This window comes from Periplaneta americana, chromosome 3 (assembly GCF_040183065.1).
Source record: "Periplaneta americana isolate PAMFEO1 chromosome 3, P.americana_PAMFEO1_priV1, whole genome shotgun sequence".
Classification (NCBI taxonomy): Eukaryota; Metazoa; Arthropoda; class Insecta; order Blattodea; family Blattidae; genus Periplaneta; species Periplaneta americana.
Genome location: NC_091119.1, coordinates 114,969,633 through 114,992,595, shown reverse-complemented (window position 1 = coordinate 114,992,595; position 22,963 = coordinate 114,969,633). Strand labels below are relative to the sequence as shown.

The window sequence follows — 22,963 nt, the reverse complement described above, 5'->3', positions numbered from 1 at the left end:
TTTGTACAAAAACATCCTGATGTTAAATGTTCTTACTGGAAATACTTGGACTATTTCAGAAAAAACTTCACCTACAGATTTGGGAGGCCACAAGTGGATACATGCTATACGTGTGAGCTAAACTTAAAAATAAAATCTCCTCATCTCAACGAAGCAGCAAAACGTACAGAAGTGGCCGAGTTGATAGTTCATAGGAAAAAGAGCAAGAAATTTTACAATGCTCTACAACAGTGGTCGTCAGCACTCGCTGAAATGGGTAGAGTGCATGGAGTGTAAGAAACTCTGCTCCGTCGTGCACAAGGGATAGAGAGACAGCATACCCGCCAGCAGCGACGAATGCACTCTAGGGCAGTGTCTTGTCCGCGGGTAAGAGATGCTAGCCCGAGCGTGCAGTGTTTTGATGACAGCTGCTCTACAATATCAAAGTTCAAAAGAAGGTCAAAATGAAACACATGTTTTATCATTAGCATTTAACTTTATGCAGAGTGTTTCTTTTCCGAAAGTACCAGTACAAGAACTGTTTTATCGCACACAATTTACAGTTAACGTTTTTTGCATAACCAACATAAAGAAAACGACAAGCACTCTTTATGTGTATCATGAGGGCAATGGACGTAAAAGCCCTGACGAAGTTTGTAGTTTTTTGAGTGACCACCTAAAGGGGAATAAACATTACTGAACTCAGGCTCTTTGCAGACAATTGCTCAGCAACAAAAACCAGACTCTCTGTAGATACCTTTCATCTCTCACAGATTCGGGACAATTCAACAAAATAGAGCAGTTTTTTCTGTCAGGGGGCACAGTTTTCTGCCCTGTGACAGAGATTTTTGGGTCATAAAATGTAGACTACGGAGACATGATAGGATATACACTATTCATGATGTAGTTGAACACATCATTCTTAGTGCTAAACCAGGAAAATTTACTGTTAAGGAAGTAGAAGCATCAGAGATCTGTGATTACAAGCAGTAGTGGAAGGATTACTACAAGAAGATACCAGTTTCGATTGAAAGCGAGCATAAATCAAGGAAAGATCGGGTGTTCTTTTCCATCTCTGCACCGTTTTACTTCATTTTTGAGAAGTATAAAAAGGGTTATGTCACAGGTTACACCACTATCAATAACCTTAACATTCATACTTTTTGGATGGCACTCCAGCGGCATCAAGTGATCCAACCCGCACAGAGAAAGGCATGTCCAGCAGGGAAAGTCCCTATTAAATCAAGTAAAATGAGTGGTTTATGAGACTGAAAGACTTTGTACCAGAGGAAAAGACTGAATTTCATAATGATATTTAGAACTGGCCAGTGACAACAGCAGTTCTTAGACAATATGATGACTAGCCTGATATAGTGTATTCATTTTCACAAGAAAACCAATTTCATATCCTATACTATACTATTGTATATTATTTTTCACAAGTGATTGGTTTAGCTTTATTGCAATAAATAACTTCACTGTTCACTCAATAAAAATAAAATTTAATTAATGTGAAGATTTTTTTTTTGGTCCTACAGAATACGTCTGTTACGGTAATAATTAATATTAGAGGAGAAAAATTCGCTCCAGCGTCGGGGATCGAACACGGGTCGAACTTCAGCGTAGCTCAATGGTTAGAGTGTTTGGTACGTAGAATCAAAGACCCGGGTTCGATCCACAGCGCCGGAGCGAATTTTTCCTCCTCTAATGTAAAAAATTTAATTGTTTCATGCATTAAATTTTCAATTTGTGTCGTAAGGGCATCATTTTCAAAAATTAAAAAATCAATAAAAAATAAATAATTAATGCAGCAATACAAATTTTTCTCAAAATGTAAGGTACATGATGGTGAAATGGAAAAATAATAAAACACATATTTTATAAACGTCAGTTTCAATTAATATAGTTTTTTTTTATGTTTTCTAAATATTTTCGTTAGATGACTGATGCCCTTTCAAAAAAAGAGATTCATTTATGCATAGAGTATTCTGCTTCGGTGGTAAACAATTCAACAAGAGACCTCTTGACGGAAAGTAGAACTTGCCTGCAACATCTAGGACTTGAAGAGAGAGAAGACTTCACTGATAAACGCAAGCAATTATTAGCTGCACGAAAAATAAAGCAGGAGTTTAGAAACAAGGAATATATCATAAATGGTGCAATTTACCACATAAAGGGAATGAGGTGGCTTTATCTAATGAAAATAAATCTGTTGGATCCAAAATCATTAAGGTTTATAGCGAATGAAATGAGGCAATCAAAATGATTTCAGACAAATCCCAAGACGGTAACCTCTGTACATGATGTCACAGACAAACTCTTGCGCATGTCATGGGATCCTGTCCATATGCAGAGGTTCTGCGTAACAACAGACATCATAAAATTAGATCTGAAATTGCCAATGTGCTTGAAGACGTAGGATACACAGTACCGTACATATAGAACTATTTGGTTTGGCAGAAAGAAGCAATAGAAGGATTGATATATTGGTCTGTAAAAGAAATTCTGATATTGGTTACTTGCTTTGAAAGTTACAGCAGTCAACCTGATGATGTTGACAAAGAAAGAACCATTCTCTATTATTTAGAAAAATATATACTTAGATAAATTAAAGTAATAGGCCCTATGATAGAAACCAAAGAAACTATTCCTCAATTCATAAAATTATTTTGGCAAACATAATCTAGATATCCATAAATTAAAATTTCTTGTGTTCTTAGCTCTCTTAAAGGATCCATAGCTATTCTAAGAAATCATTGTTACAACTTGCAGTTGTAAATTTCTATATTTATTTGTATAAATCTTTCTCATACTCTTGTTATTAGTTTTAAATAAGGCTCAACATGTGTAATGTTAATTTTCTTTTATGCAATCACACAAATTATTAGAATATACTTTGTCCTCGTAGCAGTCCTCTAATGAGTAAAGTTTCTAATAAAAAAATATTACTAGAATCTAAGTTCCCAGCTTTGAAAAACTTAAATAGGAATTACAATAATGCAATAAAGAAGATCAATACTGGTACTTCATGAAAACAAATACTGATTGTAACATTACTCATTATTTCCTGGATTAATTTCGATATGGACATAAAAACAATACCTGGTTAATATTGTAATGATAATGCAAAGTTATAATAGTAAAGTAATACGAAATAGTAATAAGAGATTTCAATTCAAACGACAATAGTACAATACAACAACGGAAAACAAGTGTGGCAATTTTTATAATACACGAGATGAATTACGTAATAATACTGAAATATGCTTATGCTAACAGATACTTATGTTCTGTAAAATGAATAGTGAGATTTTCTTACTCCACCTCTTATTTTATTAGTGTACGTACAGCATCAGCCAGAAATGCTGACTTCTTTCAAATATTGGGAGTGGTTGGGGTGGGGGGGGGGGCAGGACTCTGCACAAAAGCTTCTAAAACATTTCCTTACATATTTTACAGAAAATAACATAGTCTGACTTTTCATATAATACTTACTTACAAATGGCTTTTAAGGAACCCGAAGGTTCATTCCCGCCCTCACATAAGTCTGCCATCGGTCCCTATCCAGTGCAAGATTAATCCACTCTCTATCATCATATTCCATCTCCCTCAAATCCATTTTAATATTGTCTTCCCATCTACGTCTTGTCCTCCCCAAAGGTGTTTTTCCCTCCGGCCTCTCAACTAACACTCATATGCATTTCTGGATTCGCCCATATGTGCTACATGCCCTGCCCATCTCTAACGTCTGGATTTAATGTTCCTAATTATGTCAGGTGAAGAATACAATGTGTGAAGTTCTGCGTTGTGAAACTTTCTCCATTCTCCTGTAACTTCATCCCTCTTAGCCCCAAATATTTTCCTAAGAACCTTATTCTCAAACACCCTTAATCTCTGTTCCTCTCTCAAAGTAAGAGTCCAAGTTTCACAACCATACAGAAGAACGGGTAATATAACTGTTTTATAAATTCTGACTTTCAGATTTTTTGACAGCAGGCTAGATGACAAAAGCTTATTCCTTTGCTGTGGTCGTGCCAAAGAATCAGTCCCATTCCGAGGCTTATTGTAGGGATTCGTAACAAGCTATTTTTTACGGTGATGGATTGTTAGCCCTTTGTCCAACCCCCAAGCTGGAGGACCATCCCTTATTGGCTGTCCACGACTGCTTATTCAATATATTCGCAACTACCCTCCATATCTGGAGGCCGTCTCCTCTATACTTTTCATGTAATACCCGTGGAAATTGCTTAATCGAAGATGGTTGAAAACTATGGCTCTTATGTACTATCTTTTCCCTTTCACTACTTTATTAACCCTTTGTTGATCCTCGAAGTAATGATGGACATAAATTATTGCTTTCATTGACTATTGCAACCCAATTTATCATTCTGTTCCCATTCATTGCAGCTTTATTTTGAGCATTTTCTTTAGTAAGCATTTATCCATTCAACAGTTACATCGCAATCACCTGATCACTAAAGAAGCACACATCTGCGATGACCATCATCACAAGAAATAATCACTGAAACTTAATATTAATTCATTTCGTAACAAATTTAATTGTTTATAAAATGTTGAACATTAATAATGATTTGTTAACTGCTATTAAGCAAAAATACAGTAGAATGTACTGTTGACTGAACTGTTCATTTCGTATTATTATTTTCTCTTGGTAATACCTATCACCTGACGCCGCAACGAAACAACAGACTATTAATGAATTAATCTCTACACCCACCCCAGCACGAGACAAGTTCTTCTTTTCCTACATAACACCTTCTGACGTAAAATCAGCACTGAAGTGCATCAAGTCAAAATCACAAGGAGTAGACAATATAAATATAGAACTTCTGAACAAAATTATGGACATAATTCTTCCGACACTAACCCATATATTCAATGCATCCATAATGACTTCACATTATCCAGACATATGGAAAAAGGCTATTGTTCGTCCCATTCCTAAAATTAAGCTACCTGTAACACCTAATGACTATAGACCAATTAGTATTCTTCCTGTTCTCTCAAAAGCTTTGGAACGAATTGTGCACAAACAATTGACAAATTATCTCAATACTCACAATATTCTTGACCCTTACCAATCAGGCTTCAGAGCGGGACACAGCACATCAACTGCACTGCTTAAAGTGACTGAGGATATACGTGAAGCTTTAGACAAAGGACAGATCACAATACTAACACTTTTAGACTACTCCAAAGCCTTCGACACTGTAGACGTTGACTTACTAATTGCAAAATTAAGAGTACTGCATTTTTCTGATAATGCCTTAGCGTGGATGGACTCCTATCTTCGTGAACGCCAACAGTGCGTGTCTATTAATAATCGTTATTCCACTTGGCGTACCACGAAGACTGGCGCACCACAAGGCTCTGTCCTAGGACCTTTACTATTTTCTATTTATATTAATGATATTTCTTCTAATCTAACATTCTGCCGACACTATATTTATGCTGACGACATACAAATCTATCTGCATACTCGACCTAACTACATAAATGACGCCATAACTAAAGTTAATGATGACTTGAATTCTATATCCATATGGTCGAAAACGCACGGACTTAATTTAAATGCAAGTAAATCGCAGGCAATCTTAATAGAACATCAAAGATCGAAGTGTGACAAACAAAATTTGCCACCGATAATTGTAAATAATACTACTATTCCATACAGTACGACTGTGAAGAACCTTGGTATTTATATGGATTGTCACCTGGAATGGAATGAACAAGTGAATCACACTTCCAAAAAAATATTTTCCATTATTCACTCATTAAAGCGACTGAAGCACTTTCTTCCTGATAAATTAAAATTAATCCTTGTACAAACACTCGTGATGCCACACTTTGACTACTGCGATATTATATTAAGTAACCTAAATGCAAATTTGAGCAGCAGGCTACAACGTGTGCATAATGCGTGCGTCCATTATATTTGTAATATTCGTAAGTATGATCATGTTTCCCCGTCTTTCCAAACTCTGTCTTGGCTAAGGCTAAGCGATCGACGAGCCCTGCATTCTCTTGTTCTCTTATTATTTCAAATTCTGCGCACCGCTACCCCAATCTATTTGGCTTCTCGTTTTCAAAATTTATCCGCATATCATCAGCTAAGTACAAGATCTCATCATAACAATTTACTCATTATACCCTACCACAAGACATCTTTATATTCTTCATCCTATACAGTTTCAGTTGCTAGAAATTGGAACTCGCTTCCGAGTGATATAAGGGGTTGTTGGACAATAACTTCATTTAGGTCAAAATTACATAAATTCTTACTTAACAGATGAATTGCTGATTAATATTTGTTACTTATAATGAAACTAACATCAGTCCATTCTTATTATTATTATCATTAATTTCTCTAAATAGATTTACAAAACCTCTAATGGCAATTACATTAATATTCTCATTATAGAAATATATATATATATATATATATATATATATATATATATTCTTCCTGTAATATAGTCCTAGTAAGCTTATATTAAATTAATTTTCATCATTTTACTAGCTATCTCAAATATTAAATTAATTATAATTCATTGAATTAAATTAGCTCATAAATTAAGTTACTACTTTACCTTATAGATTTATCTAAATTTAAATAAATGTGTAGTGAAGAATATTGCTGGAGAACCTTTTAAGTGTAGTGTAAATATTTGTAATTTAAATGTATGTATTGTATTGATTAAGGCTGGTTGAGTGGAAGAGAAGGCCTTATGGCCTTAACTCTGCCAGCGAAAATAAAACATTATTATTATTATTATTATTATTATTATTATTATTATTATTATTATGACCATTATTGTTCCATCATAATGGTTCATAGATTTGAACTGAAATTAAAAAATGTGGATCAGCACTGCATCATGTGTGGAGATTCATCTATGACAATGCAGGAGAGGAGCCGTTGTGAGTTACACCAGTAACATGTTAATTGCAGCATCTGACTTTCTTTATGGATTTATAGTAACCATTTTTGGCTTATATCCTAGTTCATCTTTCAAATAAATGATTACTTTTTTAACATGAGGAATCTCTCTCTGAATTATCTAGAGGAGCAAGACCACTCTATTGATTTTATTGGGAGCAATGCTTCTGGTTATGTAAGTTGGGTGAGCAGAAAGTGCCTTGTCTCCCCCCTCCCCCAATTTGGCGCCTATGGCATCAGCTTAAAATATATACATACAGTATATTTAGGTTAAATTATAACAGCACTCTACACTTTTTGTATAACTAATCAAAGTAGCCAAAAAATACTCTTAATTTCCAAAGCAATATACAACGAAAATCTCTTAATACAGACAAGACAAAACATCAGGAAAGTAATGAAGACAGTGTAGGAAAGCTTTCCATGTAATGTGGAAAGTTACAATGTTATTTTCTATATGACTTATTCAATAATACCACCTTCTTAATAATATTAGGCGATGGTCATAAACAATGAAGATTGTTGAACCTACTCTCATTTTATTTCATTTTTTAAAACTTTATCAGTTGATAATAACTTCTTAAATTTTAATTTTACGAAGAAAAAAGAAAGAGTTTTATACAAAAATTGTTGGAGATAAACCATTCAATATTATTTTCATTTTGTTGGTAGTTTTTTATTTTAAATATCATGCCAGTGTTCGAGAACACTTATTCAGACATGCAGAGTGTAACAGTAAACTAATTTTTTTTTTAAATGGCATCCTATATTAAAATTTACATATTCCGAATCGACATTAAATTTTACATATGAATGCATAGAAACTTTACCCAGTCTCCCGTTTCTTGTCTCTTAACTATTTATTAAACTTCAAATTTGAGACAAATAATTATGTAAAATCATGTTGAATAGCCATAAAACACTATGACTAACTAAACTTTATCATAGATGCTCAAAGTGAGAACCATCCACAGCCAAACAATATCCCAATCTATCACGAAAACAGTCCATTGTAGATATGAGATGGAACAGAACAGTCATATAACTGTAAGGAAGACAATGGACTATTTTCGTAATAGACTGGGATATTTTTAGGCTGTGAATGGTTCTCATTTTAAGCATCTGTGATAAAATTTGGTTAGTTATAGTATTTTGCTTAGTTCTATGGCTTACGCAACATGATTTTACATACGTATTTGTCTCAAGTTTTAAGTCCACGAAACAAGTTTAATAAATTGTTAAAAGGCATGAAATGGGTGAATGGGTAAAGTTTCTATGCATTCATACGTAAAATTTAATGGTGATTCGGAATATGTAAATTTTAATATAGAGTGCCATTTAAAAAAATAGTTTACACCTGTATGTCTGAATAATTAACTGTTTTCGAACATTGGCATAATATTGTATAGTTTATCTCCAACAGTTATTGTAAAAAACTTCTTTTTTTGTCAAATTAAAATTTAAGAAGTTAATAACAATATTCCATACTTACTGTTCACCCTGTATAAAACTGTACACCTTATCTATTGTAGATAGTTGATAGCTGTCCCAACCAGGGTTTAATAATCGGCCTCCTAATCAATTCTAAATGAATATTTATATTTAATTCAAATTTTTCTTTAATAGAAACCCTAGTTAGATAGGCTATCATTGAGAAATTTATTGGAAATGCAACAAACAATTTAGGCTACAAGACAAATTACATTTTATAAAGAATATAAGTGATGATTAATTATGCTAATAGATGACTTCAGTGCAGTGGAGGATATCATGTCCAAGGTGCTGTCAGGAACTTTTAATTTTCGGAAGACTTCTAACAAGGGAAGTATCACACCCTGCATGCCGAAACTTGCCTCGAAACTTTGGTGACATAACCAATATGCTACGAGAAGATCATATGCAAAACATTAGCTGCCTGTTTTCACTGCAAGGCCCCAAAATAAACCCCGGAATTATGCATCTAAGCAATAGGGAAGTGGATACTAGTCTTTACAAGTTGGAATGGACAGCCCTTCCTGTGAACGATGTTGAGGGTTGTGTAAGAAAGAAGAACTGTTGCAATGAGTTCCACGGAGCAAGACGTAAATCGATTAATGTACTTAAGTTCGCCATGAGTTATTTCTGTAAGAATATTGTTTCGTCTTCGGGATACACAAACGCGAAAGAAAAGGAAATGGCCCAGTTCATTATTGAACTGATTGAAAATAGTTGTACAGGAGTGGACCAGTATGAGAAGACAACTCTCGATGTAGCCTTTGTGAAGGAAGTGAATGTGATTCAAGTGATAGTGATACCGTTCGCAAGACCCTTGCTCCTGCCACAGGTAATGTTGCAGGCCCGAGTTTGATATTCGAGTCAGACAGTGAATCCCCAGAAACCAGTAATACGAACAGTCAGTTCCCCTGCAAATCGTCCAGTTCAAACTATATCGCAACCCCTGTAAAAATGTAAATGTAGGTGTTAGCATGGATTACAAGAGGAAATTCTGGCTGAATGAATGTGGTGAAAAGTGCCATTCAATATCATACATTCGCAGGATCTTCCGTCGCGTTATATCAGATCGATAACTGTATTTATGAAGAAACGTGAAAAATATAACGAGACATCCCATAGAACATTAAAAAAAACTATTTGCTCGTTTTGAACAAGATAGAAGACCATCAAATTGATCCAGCTTCCTTTAGGTACTATGGGAAAAAACCAACTGCTTGATAAGTTCTTCTTCCGGCAGTGGAAAGCCCTTTACTGCCGCTTATCAGAAAAAATAGCGACGCGCGAAGATATCCACGCCGAAGTTTTTCATAGGGACACCGTATTTAAATTACAATACTTTATCCATTTTCAATTTTCATCTCCACTATTCCGGGATATGATAAGGTATTCTTGGTTTGCAAACAGATACACCACAGGTTTGCAAACAGATACACCACAGAACGACCTCCTGAATTTGTAGTACCAGTGAAATATTGTCTTGAAATGATGAAAAAACAATGCAGAGAACAGTGTCACAATGAACTGTTTTTTCGTTGTGCTGGTGCTGAAAAGAATTGTTTTTTCACCATTCAATCAATATGAGTCACTTCCGTCTCTTGTTTAGCCTATGCTTCATAGGACGCGAGAGAGTTTACCCCATTTCACACGTGCACTTGACTCTGCTCGCCAGTGAGACAGGGATGTCCAGCTGCGCTGCATTATCGTCTGACCACAGAAGGATTCCAGCTTCGATTTCGGGGTCTTGCAGTGAAAACAGGCAGCTAATATTTTGAACGTGGTCTTCTCGTAGCACATCAGTTATGTCACTAAAGTTTCGAGGCACATTTCGGCATGCAGGGTGTGATACTTCCCTTGTAAGGACTCCAGTGGGATTGTGCCTCTAGCCCCAATCATAATTCCTATAACGTCCCATGTCTTGATGTTATATTTGGTCCCCAAATCTCTGCAACATGGCAGATAAATTGCCCGTTTTTCTTTGCAGACTTCTCTAGGTTGTTCCTCGCTTTTCTCGAAACGGACTGTGGAATCGAGAATGAGTTGACAATTTTTTTTCGGTCTATAATAATGATATCTGCTCTTCAAATTGAACCGTCGGCAGAAAGACACCCAATTTCCTCGTACACCTCATACTTATCAGACCGGCGAAGTTCATTGGTAATCATGGAGCGAATTTTATTATGATGGTCAATTCTCAGTAATTCTCCCTTCCGGCAAAAACTAAGTACATGGGCTAAGGTTTCTTGCTCATCGCATCTTCTGCAATGGGTAGTACCAAGGCTTCTGCCTGGAAGGGTTCTGACTGGAATAACGTTGCAGCTCATTTTGATCATTTCAGTCCATTGGCTGCAGGAGAGATCCTTCTTGTTGGAAATCCATGCATTCCCTTTCTTCCAGTGGGAATAGAATGTGACACCTTTCCCTTTTCCAGGAAGTTCACTCCATTTCTTAAAGGAGTCCTCACAAAGTGTTCTTCTCAAACATTTTGGACGAAAATCATTAACTTGGTCTGGCTGAAGGGGTAAGCGACTAATACTCAGATTAATTTCGTCTTGAAGGTTTCGGGTAGCGGCAATATAAGGATTGTTTTCATCCAGAACCAGCTGACATACATTTATGTGCTGAAGAAATGCTTCCCACTGAGCTCTGAAAACCCCTATACCTCTTAACTTCCGCGGTACATATATCATGGCATCAAGGATGTCCATTGGTAATCCTATGATTTCTTTAACAGAACTACAGATAATTTTATCGACGTCAGCTAGAAACTTTGCAGTTAGATCTTTCAATGGTGCACACTGCAGGGGATATATGAGCTGCGGCCAGATATACTGATTAATGATGTTTAACTTTTGGTCAGGAATCAACAAGGTGGAAGACACAAGTTGGTTCAGGTTTGTAGTGAGTTGAGCAATAACTTCAGAAGTGTTAAATTTTATTTCATCATTGAAGTTAATCCCTAGATATTTAATCTTTTCGTGAGGGGCAATGCAATGGAATTCATCATACATCAGCATCATCATTATTATGACTACGAGCTATATGAAGGTACAGACCTCGGGCAGTAAATTGCTTATGACATAATTTACATTTAAGAGAAGTTGATTTCTTTATCAGATTTGTTTCCATTCACTGAAATTTCGGATTATCTTGTAAAATAAAATATGTGGTTTCTAGCAACAACTCCAACAATAAAACAAATGAAATTTACCTTAAAAGTTCGTAAACCTTGATGAAAATTGTATCACTAAAAGAGAAATCAATATAACTGTCCAATTACAGTAACACATTCTACTAATATTTGTAACAAATCATCAGCCGATGAACTTCACTTCAGCACAACACATACATATAGTGATATTCATTATTTTACCTAGAAAATATCCATAAATATGCCACACGATCTATCAAGGCAAGCCCTCCTTGAATGCTACCACAGTGAGTACATACATAAATAACATATACATATTACAACAGATGTTTTTCGTAATTTCAGAATACAGCTACTGATGATGGAAAGGGAGATTCCCGAAATATGTCTAGTTTTTAGCAATTTATTTTAATTCTTCATTCTTGAATACACTCTTTTAACAATTATATAGTCACAGATGAACTGTTAAATTATTTGAATGAATAAATAAATAACAAATTCACTGTGTTAACATTATAAATTTTTGGTGTTATATTACCTGATTGACTAGTTTCGACGTTGTTTGCATCATCACCTGAATCCTAGCTACATATCTTTTGTTTTCTTGTTGTGGTGGGGTATGTTCATGATAGTGCTGAACTGACTAGGATTAAGAGGATAATACAAACAGCATTGAAACTAGTCAATCATATGACATAACACCAACAATTTATAATATTAATATGGTACATATATATTTTATTCACTTATTAATTTAAAATACGAATGTCTTGGGCTTGTGAAAGGTGTTGTCTATGATAATATTATATAACTGTCATAGGATCACATTTATGAAGTTAAAATTGATCTTTCAAGTACTATGTAAATAATGATGGACACATGCACACACACACACACACACACAAAAAATAACAGCCACTCTAAATTTCTTTCTATAAATTTACAGGTACTTCACAAAATAAAGAATAGTTAAATTACAAAAAGATACCTACACCAATTCCATCTCGAAGTATTTTGTTGAGAATTTGTGAAAGACCTGGTGATGGAAGAGTACAGGTACATATACCATCATCTGAAACACTACCTTCTGGTATCAATTCTTTCGTTATATGGGTATCCATCTGGGTCAACATATCCAATTCTTTTTTAACTTGACCAGCAAGTTCATCTGGTGTACCTGTCATAAAAGTACAACGAATACAAGATGAAGATTTTACTAAAATATTGTACTTATTGGTATAACTGAAATACACTTTAATTATAAAACATACATGTTCATATTAATGTCAATGATGAAATCATGGTAACAATGAAGAAAGAATTCCACCTGAAAATTAGATTGAAATAAAATTCTAGCCACACTTTTATAACTGGTAATTGTGTGAGTAGGCCTACAATGGTTAATCATTTCACTACAGTATACATAAATGGATTTCAAGGGGCTGGCTACCAAATCATCATTCTTATAAGAAAAATTGAGTATAGAGTATTTGGATTACTAAAATCTTTATTCTTCTTTACATTATCACCTTATCACTAATGTATAGAATCACTGCAAACAATCTTCTAATTACGCAAAAAAGTATGTCCTGAGGGAGTCTCATCAATTATCCTATTCAATAATTTTCACTGTATTGTATGAGGTTTGTTATGTAGTTATGGTACTACCTTCAGAAGAGTAGATACAGTACTACAAACAAACCTGTCAACAAACTATAAATTAAAAAAAAAACATCATTTGATAACTCTTGAAATTTGAAATCACAAGTCCAGACACATACTAATAGGAAAGTTTTATACACAATAATTCTGATTAGCTCAGAAAGACAGCACTTTAAACATGAGATGAAGTGAAAATATTTTGAATTGGTATAGTACGAGCAAATTCAAATTATTAAATTCATACCATACAGTTAAAAGTTACATTAGATCAAGAAATTAATTTACTATTAACTGGTTACATCTTAAATACAATTTTTTGTTGATACTGCTTCCTATTTCAATCTAATTTAAAGGAACGAAATGATAATTTATTACTATCAATATGTAACATTAAAAAATCCTACTTATTAGATATTTAAGTTTCCAGAGTATCTACCAGCAACCAGAAAAATTTATGTAGCAGAATTTTTATATAATTTTTTTAGTATTTGATATCAGCTTCCGTAAATTGGTCTAGATTAGACTGACTTTTAAAGAATACTATTAAATACGAATTGAAAAAAAAAAACCAACCAATGTTGTAATAATTTTTAAAACATGACACCTCATATCATCTTCAATCAAGAATCACAGCACACTTTTCTCCCAGTTTCAGTTTTGAAACACCCTTCATTCATATACAGTCTGATTAATTGATGTCTTGGAATCTGCATTTCAAATATTGCCACTACTACTCACACATGAAAACAAAAATCCTCCGAAATACTTTTTTCGTAGCTTACAAAATTTGCACAACAGTGAATTCAGAATGAAGCCATGGGAAAGTGTCACCATTCTACCTTCAAAACACTTCACAATGGATCCTTATGTGCACGTCCACAAACTCAGAAACTTGAAGTTAAGACTGACATTTGAGTGTACTTTCTGAGATGCGACCATGAATTTCCAGCTTGGATACTGACAGATCTTTGGACAGAGCATGATACTTTTTCAGTTTCTTTTGGAATCTCTGCTTTTCTTCATTTTCTAAATCAATAGAATATTTTCTCACAGCTTTGAGTTTTTTACTGTGTTCAACTCAAAGACACTGAAGCTATAACACAGACATTATTTAACTTCATCTATATGTTTCTCGAGTCTTATCAGCCAATTCAATCAGTTCACATTTGTGGAAATGTTCAACACTCTTCAAGTCATCTTCAAATTTCTTGTTAAGTGCATTTTTTTCTTCCCGATGTTTTTTCTAAAGATCATCCAATATTTTCCTATGATTTTCAGTCACTGCTTTAAGTTGCCTTTAATGCTGAGATTCAAAATCATTACTAGTTTCTGACGATTTCGAGTCACTTTTTCTTATTGTTACGGTTTCCATCTCATTTTCATATTGTCTACTTTTTCTTGCGAAGTTTCTTCATGCAGATCCTGCATTTTTATAATGCTTTCATAATGACGGATACTCATGGCTTTCAGTTCTCTTTCATATATTGATTTAACCCATGTCAAGTTGTCATATACTCTTTTTTAAGGTCTTCCAACACAGTTTTGTGGGTTCTGTCGACTTCAGCTAGCTTTCATTCGTACTCTTTCCTCATATATTTTAAATTATCACCATTCATCTGTCCTACACCTTGTGAACTAACATGTGCTGCATATCTCTCATCCATTTTTGAAATAAAAATACAAAGTATAAGTATAGAATAATGAGGAAATAATGGCAGAACTATAATTATGCAATTATGACATTATTTAGCCAAAGAGTAGATGCACAATATTCTGTAATCTGTCTAGTCCAAAATATACAGAATTCATTCTTATCTTACCATGTAGATAAAGTTTGTTTCTTTCAGCCAAATCATTCGCTTTCATTTTCAGATTATTAATTTCATCTTCACAATCTTTATGCTGTTTATTTGCTCTTTTAAGGTCATCTTGTAATTTTCTTAGTTCTACATCTTTGGAATTATTTTTTTTTTTTCAAATATAAGTGCATTTTCCAGTTCCAATAATTGATCTGAAACATCAGATGGACTTGTTTCCACTTCTGACATTATCATTTTATCATTAAGATCTTTGATGTCACTTTTCAACTTCTTCACAATAGCTTCCACTTTTCTTGTTCCAGATCACCTTTACCTGTTTTATCGTCATTTTTCTTCAATTCCTCCATTAAATTTTTAAGTTCGTTTCTTTCTTGTAAACAATTTTGCAAAGACACATTACTATCATCCTTCTCTCTGAGAGCAATCAGATAATTTTTCAGTGTTCCTATTGTTTCGATAAGCTGATCCCTTCCTTTTGAGCACTTCTTCAATGCTGTAACAGTGTTACCCTGCTCTGTAAAAGCTTACACATCATTTTGTAAATTTCTACTGTATCTTTAAGTTAGTCCCTTTCTTGTGAGCATTTATCCACAGTCTGTTTAAACTGATCCCTTCCCTCTGCATACTTTTTGAATGATGACCAGTGTCACTCTGCTCTGTAAGAGTTCTCAAATCATTCTGTCAAGTCTTATACCATTTTCTTTTAAGTTCATCCCTTTCTTGTGAGTATGCATCCTTAGTTTAAGTTGATCTCTATCTTGTAAGCTGTTTTCAACGCTACATCAATATCACCTTGCTGTTACAGTTTCCAAATCAATTTGCAATTTTTGTTTTGTCTTTAGTCCGTCCCTTTCTCCCAAACATTTTTGTAATGTTTCACCCATGTCACCCTTAAAAGATTGCAGATCACTGTGCAAGTTGTTTACCATCTTTTGAAGTTGATTAGTTTCTCCTGAAAATTTCAGAAATTCTGCATCAATGTCATCTTGAAGAGTCTTATGATCATTCTGAAGATTTTCTAATGCTTCTTTTAATTTGTCACTTTTTGTATGCATTTTAGCAGAGTCAATTCAGCAGTATCATTCTTGCCGGTGAGAGCCTCTCTGTAAATTACAATATCTCTACTTCCATTTTATAATGATTTATTTCTTGTGTACATTTTTGCGAAGCAGTACCACTTTCACTCTGGTCAGCAAAAACTATTAGATCTATTTTTAATTTCCCTATTATAGTGCCGAGGTCACGGAAAGCTTGGGATCTACCTCCATGCCTCCCAAATGGCTTCATGGCATGTGATGTTAGTCCCTCTCTTGTGAATAATTTTCAGAATCTCGTCTTTTATTGTCTTCAGTTCTTCTCTCACTTTGGTCAGACTATAAAGACAACATTAAGTCTTGTGGTTCCTTATCTCTGCATTTATTCAATTCTACTTAAGTTCTACTACCTTGTTTCTTAGACAATACATTTCACTCGTCGGTTTTTCTGCTATCACTAGTATTTTCATATTCTTCCTTCATCATGTTTTTTATTTCCCTTTCTTCTACTAGCATTCGTATGTATTCCTTTGTTTCACATCTTGATTCTTCTCTCAAAACCTCCACTTGAGCCCCTTCTGCTCGAGCAGATGTTAACTTTTCTATAAGTTGAACCACTTTAATTTTCAGTTCTTTGACCTGTGTCTCTGAGAGACATCTTTCTGCCTTCTCTTTCTCCAAATTCCTCTTTACACTGTTTTCAATAAATTCCAGCTCCCCTAGGGCATCATCTACTTTTCCTTCAGCGAAATTCTTTTTCACCTTTAATTCAATTTTTTTTTCTGAGGATAGTATTTGCATGTGAGTATTGGCATTTCTGTGGGCTGTATTCATAGACATTCTTAGCGCTGACTTCTGGTGGATGATCAACGAACTAACGTTTTTCGTATTCATAAACCAGTGTTAGCAATATGATATGATATGAATCCTGTACAAGTAACCAGTCGATAGCCAGGGCTAGTTTAGCATGCTCGTAGCGAGGGCTAGCAAAATGTCTATGAATAGCACCCTGTATCTTTAAAGTTGTTCTTACCTGGTAATTTTCCCAATTCTTCTTTAAGTTCATTATTTTCTGCAGCACATTCCGATAACTTCTCCTTTAACAGCTCTATTTCTTTCTTAAGTGTGTCCTTCTCACTTCGGAGTTCCATAAGTTCAGATTCATATTTCTGGAACTTGTCTAATTTAGCTATTGTACATTGTCTGTCAATGCTCATTTTCTTTATAACTTCTTCTTTTTCAGCAACATGTGAATGCAGAAGTTCAATCTCATCCTTCTTCTCCTGCAGTTTCATTAAGGTATCCTCTACTTCCATTCGTGCTTGAGCTTCTGAAGTTCTCAGTGAATCTAATTTCTCATGACATTGTTTCTTGTCTTTTTCTACAGCTTTAATAGTTTTTTTCAGACTTTCAATTTCTGCTTCGAAAGCAGATTTATCTGCTAACTGTCCTTCATATTCCAACAATTTTTCATCTTTTTCATCTAGTTCAGTTTGCAATTCTGACAAACTTCTTTTCATTCTTTCCTGTAAAATTTTATGATTAGTCAGCACAGAGATCTATACCGGGCATTTCAAGTGAAATGGTAAATATTTTAGGGGGTGATAGTATGGACTATTCCACGTAAAAAGTTCATATAAATATGTGTCCTATTTTCAATGGATGTGGAGATACAACTGTTTGAATGTTATGCCTAGAAAGCCTTACAAGAAGTAAGAAGGAGAGACAAATCTTATTGACTGCAGTTACAAATTACTTACTACTGTAAATGTGTGGTGTGATCGACAATCAGTTGACTGGGCCTGCTGTGCTACCAAATCTTCTTAGAGGGCTCACATATATAGACTTACTGCAAACCTAGCTTCCACTATTATTGAAGGAGGTTTCTTCGACTACAAGGATGGGCATGGTCTTCCATGATGACAGAGCCCTTACACATTATAGTCACCAGGTGATACATAATCTAAATCTAACATACCCCAAATGATGGAATGGGAGTAGTGGTTACATTCACTGGCTGTCAAGGTCCCCAGACCTTAGTACTTTAGATTATTGTCTCTGGACATGTATGAAAAGCAAAGTCTATAAAGAAAAAGTAAACACAGTGAAACAACTGTTACATTACACAGACCTGCGACATTTTTTGCAGCAAAGAATATTTTATGTCATACAGGTCAAATCGAATGACCTGATTTTGAAAATAATAATATTATTTTTTGAAAATAATAATATTATTTGTGTATCATGTACAGATTGTGCACAATTCTGTACTTAACAAAAATCGAGAGTTTGCCATTCTAATATTACAATTGCTGATTGTTCGACTAGTAGCATGGTATATATATATTTTTTAAGTTGGTTATTTAATGACGCTGTATCAACTACGAGGTTATTTAGCGTCGATGAGATTGATGATAGCGAGATGATATCTGGCGAGATGAGGCCGAGGATTCGCCATAGATTACCTGGCATTCACCTTACGGTTGGGGAAAACCTCGGAAAAAACCCAACCAGGTAATCAGCCCAAGCGGGGATCGAACCCGCGCCCGAGCGCAACTTCAGACCGGCAGGCAAGCGCCTTAACCGACTGAGCCACGCCGGTGGCTAGCATGGTATATTAAATTGTGTTTTTAGGTTGTCATATTTTTAATTGAGGATAAGTTCTTCCCGCGAATCTGTCTCACATCTATTTCTAGTCCTAGGGTTCCCAAAATATCTTAAGCAATAAAGATCTGCAGAGGCAATAAAAATTCTTTTCTGTAAAATAACAGCAGAAACCTATCTCTCCCATCCTCAGTACAGCTTAAATCTTGTGTTAGTGGGTCTGTTTTAAATGTGTATTGTGTTGTGAATTTTGTATATGGGGAAGAATGACAAGTTCGAGTGGTATATCTAGAAGAGGCTGTGTGAACAATTCGAACAATTTTTGTTACATGTGTGGGTGTTATGAGATACAGCAGCAGAAAAGAAACATTACCGCATTAATCAAGAGTTTGTATTTGGTATATTTTAAAATGAAATTAAGAGATCAGGACAAAAATTTTGCTCTACTGTGTTTGTGTGTGTGTGTGTGTGTGTGTGCGCGCGCGTGCGCGCATGTGTGCGTGTACACGATACGAAAAAATGATAACCACATTTCAATGCAACATAAAAAAATTAGGTTTAGAGACCTGTTCATTGCTCAACCCAGTGCTGCAAAACAAACATTTTATTTTGCAGACCTGTGTTATAAAAAGGGACATCAAGACGAACTCAGAAGTGCACTTAAGTGGAAAAAGAACAATTACTTCAAACTGTTACAAATTATTGATTTCAATTATTATTACTAAGCAGGCAGTCAGTTTTTCCTTCATATTTTCAAACAATCAATCAATCAATGCAATCAATAAGTCACTGTTTCTCCTTCATACCTTTTATAAGGTTTTTATGCATAATATTCAAACAGATGTATTTTCATACACACTGAAACTGATCACACATTTATAGAAACATTTTTTACTCAGAATAATCCACACTACCACCATCTAAAATATTTACCATTTCTCCTGAAACATCCTATATATATTACATATAAAGAATCCTCATGGTAATTAAGATAGTAGTGAAATTAACATAGCAGCCAATACATCTGTAAATAGAAACATAAATTAATAAAACTAAAAGAGAAAATCTGTAGTGTTAGGGTAAAGGGGGATAAGTCATTTTTTTGTGCAGATAGAATTTTGTTCCCCAGACGAACACACAAGTTTCTTTCTTTTATTTTTTTTAATAGGTTATTTTACGACGCTGCATTAACATCTCAGGTTATTTAGCATCTGAATGAAATGAAGGTGATAATGCCGGTGAAATGAGTCCGGGGTCCAGCACCGATAGTTACCCAGCATTCTTTTATCTTGTACAGAGGAGGAACCCGAAGGCTTACACTGCGGCCTGCCTGAGGCTTACTGTGCTTACCACTCATATTCTTGTGAATGATTGATAGCCGAATGGCCGTGCTCTTGTACAAGTACAGCACACCGCACCGTGAACTTAACCTGGGCTATTGCATGGAAGATGAAGATGATGATATGTGAATTAATGATGGCGAAATGAGTCCAAGGTCAAATGGCGAAAATTACCCAGCAATTCCGCTTCAATTGGTTGAGGGAAAACCTTGGAAAAAAAACCCCAACCAGGTAAAATTATACAATTGGGTATGCAAAAATCAAAAGAATACTAGCATTTGATGTGTTTTATTTGTGTAGAAAATTATTTGCCATAAGGGTCCCGAAGTTTAATTTTCATTTATCTCAAAACTCATTTTTATGACTTATGACTAAAAAATTCTACATGAAAATGTAAACACATAATACTCTAAATTAAAAGATCAAAATGATACAGTACTTACATTCATTTAAAAATAGAAATAAATATAATAATTCGGTACATGTTTGGTCAAGAAATAATGAAACACTTAAGATGTGGACTTATGCTATTATTATATGTAATTTACTCTGGTGAATACTAAAAAAAAAAAAAATAAAAAATAAAAAAAAAAAAAAGAGTATTTACTTTCATCTTAGAGAAGGCTTTTCTCTCTCCTAGTTCATGGATTTCTTACTTACTTACAAATCACTTTTAAGGAACCTGCAGGATCATTGCCGCCCTCACATAAGCCCGCCATCGATCCCTATCCTGTGCATGTGCAAGATTAACCCAGTCTCTATCATATCCCACCTCCCACAAATCCATTTTAATATTATCCTTCCATCTACGTTTCGGCCTTCCCAAAGGTCATTTTCCCTCCAGTCTCTTAACTAACACTCTATATGCATTTCTGGATTCGCTCATACGTGCTACATGCCCTGCCCATCTCAAACATATGGATTTAATGTTCCTAATTATGTTAGGTGAAGAATGCAATGCGTGCAGTTCTGCGTTGTGTAACTTTCTCCATTCTCCTGTAACTTCATCCCCTTTAGCCCTAAATATCTTCCTAAGAACCTTATTCTCAAACACCCTTAATCTCTGTTCCTCTCTCAAAGTGAGAGTCCAAGTTTCACAACCATACAGAACAACAGGTAATATAACTGTTTTATAAATTCTAACTTTCAGATTTTTTGACAGCAGACTAGATGACAAAAGCTTATCAACCGAATAATAACAGGCATTTCCCATATTTATTCTGCGTTTAATTTTCTCCTGAGTGTCATTTATATTCGTTACTGTTGCTCCAAGATATTTGAATTTTCCCACCTCTTCAAAAGATAAATCTCCAATTTTGATGTTTCCATTTCGTACAATATTCTGGTCATGAGACATAATCATATACTTTGTCTTTTCGGGATTTACTTCCAAACTTATCGCTTTACTTGCTTCTAGTAAAATTTCCGTGTTTTCCCTAATCGTTTGTGGATTTTCTCCTAACATATTCACGTCATCCGCATAGACAAGAAGCTGATGTAACCCATTCAATTCTAAACCCAGTCTGTTATCCTGAACTTTCCTAATGGCATATTCTAGAGCAATCATATTTGTAAAAATATAAATAATCTGATTTAATAGGCTATTCGTAAAAATATAAACAATCTGCAATTTCACTAAAAGTTTAGAGTATTCAGAAATGGTACCAAATTCATAATGTGCGTTTACTAACTACATAGTTATAAATAAATACTGTAAATTTATATGATAAAAAAGTAAGTGCTTTTAAACCACATTCAATCTATATATTTATTTAATCCAAAATAATACACCCAGTAACAATACTAAGATGTGTCAAAATTTGTTAATGTATTCATAACAACTGTCCTGCATTGCAGCATTGTGGTCTATGGTGTTACTGCCTGACTAGTGTTATGGAAAGTGTGCTGATTCAGGTTTTCATGGGGGGAAGACTATTTCTATGAAATTTCGGCCAGTGTATGGGACCAGTGCCCTTCTAGCATTGTAATGAATTTGGGAAGCTACAGTAGCGAAATCTGATTCTGTGAACCAGCTATAACAGTTGGGGGGGATATTCATGTTAACTACACAATAGTACCCTTGTAATGGTTGGATGATCGTTCACCTCTGCTGAGACATGTGAACCTGAGGCTAGTAATCGGATGATCGATCTTGCTCCTCTATGGGCTGTCACACCAAGAATTCGTAACAATCCACTCTAATTTCTCAGTTTTCTACTCGTTTACAACTTCTAAAATTAATGTAACATGTTGGACAATTTCACTGAGTCAAGATGTCTGCTTGTATAATTGCTTTACAAAAGCATTACAAGGTAGAGAGAACTAAAATGGTTTATTTAACTATATTCTGATAAAAAATGGTGGATGGAGAATGATAGGGAAATTCGAAATACTCTGAAAGAACTTGTGTTGAAGGAACTTCTTCCACCACAAATCTTGTATGGTACAGCAAACTCTCGATTATCAGTGCGCGGATTATCAGTTTGTGGATTATGTGTGTACCAATTAAGATTTTTTTTTTACAAAATTTTGAATATATGTGAACTGAGCTTGGAATTCGAGGTGCAAGTCTCAAAGTGTCATTGGTATAAAAACAGTCTTCTGTAACAAGCTACCTCTTCCTACTTTGTTTCCTTACGCAAATCTGATTATAATATTGTTTACAAGGCTTATAATAATTTCAGTACATATATTCAACTGACGACCAGATGAAACAGGGGAAATGATTATTTTAGGGCAGCGGTTCCCAAAGTGTGGGTCAGGGGGTCGTGTGAAGAGCAGACGGGGTCACGACATAGTTTACAAAATAAAACAAAAAATGCCTTATTAATAGCATATTTATTTTGTACTTAGAAACATAAACAATCTTGAACATAAAAATAAAAAGAATGTTTCAGTACATGTGTAAAAAATAATTAATG

The 22,963-nt window shown here is 34.6% G+C and overlaps 1 protein-coding gene across 3 annotated transcripts in view; it reads right to left on the bottom strand.

The window, feature by feature from the left end:
• LOC138696399 (putative leucine-rich repeat-containing protein DDB_G0290503) overlaps positions 1-22,963 on the bottom strand; it is a 260,919-nt gene that overhangs the window by 91,064 nt on the left and 146,892 nt on the right. For 2 of the 3 annotated variants that reach the window (XM_069821308.1, XM_069821309.1), the window contains 2 exons: positions 17,132-17,624; positions 12,575-12,759 (listed from right to left, as the gene is read on the bottom strand). The exons of the other annotated variant lie outside the window; for it this stretch is intronic. In XM_069821308.1, the coding sequence (XP_069677409.1) occupies positions 12,575-12,759; positions 17,132-17,624 (678 nt within the window). The remainder of the gene's footprint in view (positions 1-12,574; positions 12,760-17,131; positions 17,625-22,963) is intronic. 3 annotated transcript variants of the gene reach the window in all.